The following is an 8,026-nucleotide window of genomic DNA, read 5'->3' on the forward strand; positions in this document are numbered from 1 at the left end:
TAAAGAAAACTGAGCACCAAAGAATTGATGCTTTTGAACTGTGGTGTTGGAGAAGACTCTTGAGAGTCCCTTGGACTGCAAGGAGATCCAACCAGTCCATCCTAAAGGAGATCAGTCCTGGGTGTTCATTGGAGGGACTGATGTTGAAGCTGAAACTCCAATACTCTGGCCACCTGATGCAGAGAGCTGACTCATTTGAAAAGACCCTGATGCTGGGGAAGATTGAGGGCAGGAGGAGAAGGGGACGACAGAGGATGAGATGGCTGGATGGCATCACCGACACAATGGACATGGGTTTGGGTGGACTCCGGGAGTTGGTGATGGACAAGGAGGCCTGGTGTGCTGCGGTTCATGGGGTCACAAAGAGTCGGACATGACTGAATGAACTGAACTGAACTGAATACAGTGGTTAAGAGCATGGTCTCTGGAGTCATACTATATGATTGAAATATTGGCTCAGTCATGTGATGTTGGGGAAGTTACGTAACCTCTTTGTGTGTTATTCACTTATAAAATGCGAATAATAATAGCACTTATCTAGCAGGGCCATTAGAAGAAGTAGATGAGTTAATACATGTAAAAAATTAGTACATTAAAAAATATGCAATAAACAATAGCTAACACTCATTGAGGGCTTCCCTGTTGGCTCAGTAGTAAAGAATCCACCTGCCAAGGCAGGAGACATGGATTTGATCCCTGGGTCAGGAAGATCCCCTGGAGAAGGAAATGGCAACCCACTCCAGTTTTCTTGCCTGGGAAATTCCATGGACAGAGAAACCTGGTGGGCTACAGTCTATGGGGTCGCAAAAGAGTCAGACACAACTAAACAACAACAAAAACCCACTTATTGAACACTATGTGCCAAGCACTGCGTTAAATGGTTTCTATGCATTTCTTCACATGATCTCCACAATGTTGTCTCTACTATTATGCCCATTTTACTCACAAGGCAACTGAGGGGCAGGAAGTTTAGGTAATGTGCCCAAGATTACATAGCTAGTAAACAGCAAATCTCATAGAAAAGACATATCCATAAAATGGGGACAGTGATATAAGTACTTACCTTAATGAGGATTAAACAAATTAATATTTGAATAATGGTTAGAACAGAGCCTAGAGCACAATCTATGTTAAATACAAGTTGCTATGGTGACAGTGTCAGACTTTATCTTTTTGGGCTCCAAAATCACTGCAGATGGTGACTGGAGTCATGAAATTAAAAGAAGCTTACTCCTTGGAAGGAAAGTTGTGACCAACCTAGATAGCATATTCAAAAGCAGAGACATTACTTTGCCAACAAAGGTCCATTTAGTCAAGGCTATGGTTTTTCCAGTGGTCATGTATGGATGCGAGAGTTGGACTGTGAAGAAAGCTGAGCACCGAAGAATTGATGCTTTTAAAGTGTGGTGTTGGAGAAGACTCTTGAGAGTTCCTTGGACTGCAAGGAGATCCAACCAGTTCATTCTGAAGGAGATCAGCCCTGGGTGTTCTTTGGAAGGAATGATGCTAAAGCTGAATCTCCAGTATTTTGGCCACCTCATGCGAAGAGTTAACTCATTGGAAAAGACTCTGATGCTGGGAGGGATTGGGGGCAGGAGGAAAAGGGGACGACAGAGGATGAGATGGCTGGATGGCATCACCGACTTGATGGACGTGAGTTTGAGTGAACTCCGGGAGATGGTGATGGACAGGGAGGCCTGGCGTGCTGTGATTCATGGGGTCGCAATGAGTTGGACACGACTGAGTGACTGAACTGAACTGATGGTGATTCTGAAACGGCAGTAAATAACTAAGAAAGGCTTGAAAGCAGAGAGAGAAGTGGAGCGAGAGGAGGAAAGGGGAGGAAATGAGAGAAGAGGGAGAGACAGGAGGGGAGGAAAGAGGAGGAGAGAGGAGGAAGAGGTAGAGGAAGAGAGGGAGGAGGAGCTGGAGAGAAAGGGGGTTGGGAGACAGACTGGTAAAGGTCAGAGCAGAGCAGGCAAAAAGAAATAAATAATGGGAGTAATTAAGTTTGATTAGGTTAGAAACAAAACCCCTCCCCTTTCCTCCAGTTAGTTACTATTTCTGCCAGTTGTACCTTGATATCTCTTTTATCATCTTCTTTGACTCCTGTAGAATCTGCTATCCTTACCCTCTCGTCATCCATTTTGCAATACTTATGGAGTGCCTCTATGTGCCGGGCACTGTTCTGGGCACTGGGGATATGCCAATGAACAAGACAGGGCACATCTCAGTTCCTATTCTGCACTATAATAATGCCAATACTCCAAGCTAGATTCCCAGCTTTTGGTCAGCCCTTCTCCAATCCATACTCCACAGGGCCACCAGAGAGACTAGATGATACAGATCCCGTCCGGACACTCCCTTGTTTAAACAGATTTCAATCTCCCGAGCATCGTGTTCAAAGTCTGTCACGAACTGTCCCGCACAGCCTTTTATCTCCCAGGCTTTACCTCCATGCAGACCGCACTTGTGACACAGTGAATCACTCAAAATCTTAGACACGCGCACTTAGAAATAAGCACCTGCTGAAGGGACGTGGCTAGAACTCCATCCCTACTTCATCCTTCTACACTGAAACCTTAGGATAGCCTGGTTGCTCCCGCCTCCAGCCTGTCAGACTAAAAATCAGCCCTGACTCCTCCACAGCCTGGGCATCCTGAGAAGCCTGTGAGCACTCCTACCCCAGCGGGAGCCGGAAGAGGACGGGCTTCGCGCGGCCTCGGGGCCGCCATCTTGGCTGAGTTGGCCGGAAGAAGTCTAGCAAGTCGGCAAGCGAGTGCGCACTGAGGCTGCGCGGTGGCCGCGTCGCGGCAACCGTCCCGAGCCTTCTGCGGTGCAGCCCAGCAGCCGCAAAACCCCGTGTCATCTCTCCCGGTCCTCCTGCAGCCGCCCCAGCCGCTGTCCAACCCCTCCACCGGGGTTTGTGCAGCGGCTCGCACACCCCGCGGCCCGCGTACGCACTCTACACCTGCCTACCCGAAAACATGTTGCAGAAACCCGAGAGCGGGGCTCTCCCCATCCCTCAGGCGGAGAGGGAGATGGATGGCAGCCATGACGGTGAGACCCAGCCTCTGACCGCCTCGCAGGAGATGGCCCCGAGCCCCCTCCTGCAGCAGAGCCCCGAGGAGGACCTTGGCGCTGTAAGGGAGGAGGGGGCTTCGGAACCCTCTCTCACCCCGAAAGGCGCGAGGGCTTTGGCAGGCAAAACCTTGGCCCGGCGTAGAGCCTGCCGCCGTCTGGATCGGACGGTAGCCGAGTTGGTGCAATTTCTGCTGTTGAAGGACAGGAAGAAGAGTCCCATCACTCGCTCCGAGATGGTGAAATACGTTATCGGAGACTTAAAGGATCTGTTCCCTGAGATCATCGCAAGGGCCGCAGAGCATCTGCGATACGTCTTCGGTTTCGAGCTGAAACAGCTTGACCGCAAGCACCACACTTATATCCTGATCAACAAGCTAAAACCTATTGAGCATGAGGAGGAGGCTCTGGGAGGAGATGGCCCCAGGTTGGGTCTCTTAATGATGATCTTGGGCCTTATCTACATGAAAGGTAATAGCGCCAGAGAGGCACAGGTCTGGGCGATGCTGCGTCGGTTGGGGGTGCGTCCCTCAAAGTATCACTTCCTCTTTGGGTACCCGAAGAGGCTTATTATGGAAGATTTCGTGCAGCTGAGATACCTCAATTACAGGCGTGTGCCTCACACCAACCCACCGGAATGTGAATTCTCTTGGGGTCCCCGAAGCAACTTGGAAACCAGCAAGATGAAAGTCCTGGGGTTCGTGGCCAAGCTCCATAGGAAAGAACCCCAACACTGGCCAGTGCAGTACCGTGAGGCCCTGGCAGATGAGGCTGATAGGGCCAGAGCTGGGGCCAGTGTGAGGGCTAGGGCCAGCACTCACCTCTGGTGAGGGCCAGCTAGGGGTGGGGGTGGGGCGATATAAAAGCTACCGTGTGCGTCATAAGTAGACTCGGTGGGGAGAGGGTCTTTATTTCTGTAGCATTTGTGTTCGTGTAACTAGGATTTAGTTTTTGTATCTTGCTCGGTTTTGCTACGTTTAATATACTGTTAAATTGATGTTTATAAATGAAATTCGTCTACTTTTTCCTGTAGGATTTTGTTGTAGATTTTTGCTGGTTTTGTAAAATGAATTGAAAAACTTTACATTTTTTTCTGTGGTCTTGAACAAATTATGCAGCACCAAATGATGTATTTAAATAGTTTGAAGGAACTCAGCAGTATAATGATCTGGTACCAGGGGAAAAAATAGCTGAATGGTATCTAGCTTTCTAACAGTTTTTGTCTATTGTATAAAAAAAAAGACTGACATGTAACTCTGCTTAGTTATTATAATATCTGGTGGGGGGATGCAATAAATTAGAGGTATAACCTGGTACACATAATAAACATTTGTTAAGCATCTTTGTGTGATGCACTGTTGCGGGTATTTGGGAATTAAAGGGCTTCCCAGGTGACTCAGGTTAAAGAATCTGCCTGCAATGCAGGAGACCCAGGTTCCATCCCTGGGCTGGGAAGATCCCCTGGAGAAGGGACTGGCAACCCACTTCAGTATGCTTACCTGGAGAATTCCGTGGACAGAGGAGCTTGGAGAGCTACAGTCCGTGGGATCGAAAACTTGGGTATGACTGAGCAACTAATACACACATGCTGAGCAAGATAAAGGTCCTACTCTTCAGAGCTGGACAGTAAATAAACCAGAAATTATAGTACAGTGAGTTGAAGGCTACAGCGGGACACCCAGCCCCACTGGAGTGATTGAGTGAGGCTTGCCTGAAATTACCTTTAGTGGGACATCAGTGTAGGGACGGTGAAAAGATGGGGGTGGGGGGGTCGGGGAGAAGTTGCAGTGAGGAGATGGTATTAAAAATGACTACTTAAGATGCTCTTTAGTTACATGGGATGACTTGATAGATCTGGAAAACAGCCACCTTTGGCCAGTGTACTTGGCCCAGGGCTCTTTATTACAGTGCATACATGATGGTGTCTATTGGCATTTTGGTCTTCTCCATCTCCTATCAGTCTTCATACATTTTCCTCTTCTACCAAAGCCCTCAGGGACCAAGCACTATAACAATTCTGGAACAGTATGTAGGGTGGAGGGTACGTGTGACGTCCACTACTGCCAAGAAGTCTTTACGATCTCTCCCTTGGCACCAGGAAGCCCAGCACCTCCATCAGTGTTTCTACTTGCTGCTTTCCACTTGCTATCTCCCATTAGGAGAACTGTAGACATCTTTCACATTCTTAATACACATGAAGAGTCATCAACAAAAGCAGCCCAAGCCTCTGTGGTGCCCACCACCTTCACTCTAAGGAGGAATCCTATAGAATGGGTACATCGAATAAGGAACCTAGATTAGTGGTAACCAAACTAGAGCTGGGTATAGGAGGATTGAGAAGCTGTCCCCCTACAGCTGCCATATACAGAAGACCCACTTCCTTCTCTCTTTACTGCCAGTTTTTGTGTGTGTGTACTTTCCGTTGCACCCGAATAACATACCTGAGTATGTTAAGGTTAGCATGGTATACAAATAGTTTGAGATAAAAGCCCAGGGATCCGAAAAATCACAGACCAAAAGCTATAAGTTTATGGGTAAAAAAGTTTACTAATGATTATGACTTCTGGACAGTTTATTAATATTAATTCATTAGACAAAAGTACTGAGTGCCCACTATATGCCAAGGACTCTGCTGGGTTCCAAAGACGAAAAAGGAAAAACTGATTTTACCCTCAAGGAATAATAGTGATAATTTCTCACATTTGTATATTCTCACAGCTTTTGAGAGGTCAGCAGTGTCTGTACCTGAGGGTCTGATTACTTGGTGATTTGCTTATGGTCATTTGACAAAAGACAGCACCAAGACAAGAACCCAAGTTCCTTGCCTCCCAGTGTGTTTCATTCGAGTACATTGTGCCCCATGTCTGGCTTCCAATATATTGTATGTGATTTTATTTATCACAACTGCAAGAATCAAGTGAGGCTCATGTAATTAATGCCAATTGCCACTGCCGTCCTTATGGGGTAAGTAGAACAGAAATACTTCCCGTTTCACTGGCAGTTAGAGGTGACTTTGCTGAAAGGCAGACGTATAGTTCATGGCAAGACAGGACTAACAACTACCATTTACTAGACATCTGCTGCAGGCCAAAAGCATTCCCCTCTCCTTTTCACAACCATATTGCAAAGTGGGGTATTATGAAATACCTTCATTTTACAGATATTAATACTTGCCATTTATTCAATACCTAATATGAGCCAGGTTTTTAATGCTTTACATATGTTTTAATGATTTTTATAACAATCTTAACAGGATAGATACTATCTGTTCCATTTTGAACTGTGCAAACTGAAACTCAGAGAAGCTGTAAAGCTCTCATAGATAGGGTATGACATAACAAGGGTTGGAACTGAAGCCTGACTGAGTCAAAACCCCACAGCTTTTCACTGTTACACATTTCCTTCTTTTTGGAACTCCTTTCAGACTTGGGGACTCATGTTCTTTCTTCCAAACATGGCTGTCTCTCTGGGGATACAGACAAGGATTGTATAACCAAGGTAATTATGACAAGACTCTGGTCTGTGAGAAGGTAAAAAGGAGGTTAAAATAAAGTTGGAGAGTTATCTGTGAACATTGGTTCCAGCTCTGCCTACCTGCAGTGTTCTGAGTGCTGACTACAACGTGTAGAATGTGTAGCTTTACTCAAACTCAGCACGTTTTGTTCTTATAGGCCATGTTTCCTCAATCTTCATTAGTCTGCTCTCTCCATTAAGGCTCAAATTAAGTCTTTCATGCCATGAAACAATCAAACACCACTTGTGAACCTGCAAATATTCCCAACGTTGTTTCCAGATGGTACAGAGGGCTGGCAGAACTCATATCCTTGCCTCAGGATGAAAGACCTCCCATGTCACAGATGCCATCATCAGCTTCTCAGAAGTACTAAAAGTGTGGCCTCTGGGCCCATGTGTAGAGCAGACCTTGGCCATGGTGAGGGCAAGAGATGAATTCCCCCATGGATTATGGTCACTCACATGAGAAGGAAGGCCTGGATCTCTGGTCTTTCCCTTCAGGCACAAACAGAACTAGATCTTCCTGGGTGAAACTGTGTGGGTAGGAGAGCAAACAGATTTTGTCAGGGGAGTGATAGCAGATGGATTACCTCAGATCATACTTACTCTGCCACAACTAGGTAACAAAGCCAGGAAAGAGAAGTCCCTTGAAAACTGTGAATCAAGCTCTTAGATGATGGGAAAGTTTCAGTTCTGCCGCAGACTCTGCAGGGATCTTGACATTCACCGGAGTCAGGACTTTTGACCCACTGGAACTTGGAGAGTGGGTGTTTGGAAACAGGCTCCAGTTGATTACAGCCCCAACATCTAACAGTCACGGAGGGCTCTGGAGGTGGCAGCTTATTCACAGTCCCTGTAAATCAGGCCTCAATTCATAGGCTCAATCACAGATTCCACTTGAGATAATTATGCTCCATGCCTTGGTCATGGTGGCAATTGATGCTTGTGCAAATTAGTCCTCAAATTGTGCAGCCCAGCAGAGATGGCAGCAATTACCTCCCAGCAGAAATATAGTGTACCGACTAAAGAGGTTAGGTGTTCTGCAAAGTGTCCCAATCAAGGCCTTTTAAAAGTCATGACTATGTGACCTTGAACAAGGAATTCCAAATTCTGAGGACTAAAACTCTAGGAAAGATTAGTGGGTGATTGGAGTTAATGGTTAGCTACAATCCACACCCATGACCCATCCTACGACTGCAGACCCTGCCCAGTTCCCAGGCTAGTCGCCACTGATAACAATGGCAGTCAACAATTATCAAGCCTTATCCATCAGGCATGGTGCTAAGATGATAACCGAGATGATAACCAAATTGGCTCCCTGCCTACTCTGGTACCCTCTCAATAGCCAGTCGAAGGTGGACTGGACGAAGTTTTTCTTCCTGAAGCACTTCAACGAAGGGAGATTCGGCCTCCTGCCGATCACTCTCCTGGG

General features: G+C 46.6%; 1 protein-coding gene across 1 annotated transcript; it reads left to right on the plus strand.

Annotated features, from left to right (window-relative positions):
• The first annotated feature begins 2,847 nt into the window (after positions 1–2,847).
• On the plus strand, positions 2,848–4,385 carry MAGEF1 (MAGE family member F1). Its single transcript, XM_052642418.1, has one exon. The coding sequence runs from the start codon at positions 2,988–2,990 to the stop codon at positions 3,909–3,911; it is 924 nt and encodes a 307-aa protein (XP_052498378.1). The 5' UTR covers positions 2,848–2,987; the 3' UTR covers positions 3,912–4,385.
• The last annotated feature ends 3,641 nt before the right edge of the window (positions 4,386–8,026 follow it).

The sequence above is a fragment of the Budorcas taxicolor genome, chromosome 1 (assembly GCF_023091745.1).
Source record: "Budorcas taxicolor isolate Tak-1 chromosome 1, Takin1.1, whole genome shotgun sequence".
NCBI lineage: Eukaryota > Metazoa > Chordata > Mammalia > Artiodactyla > Bovidae > Budorcas > Budorcas taxicolor.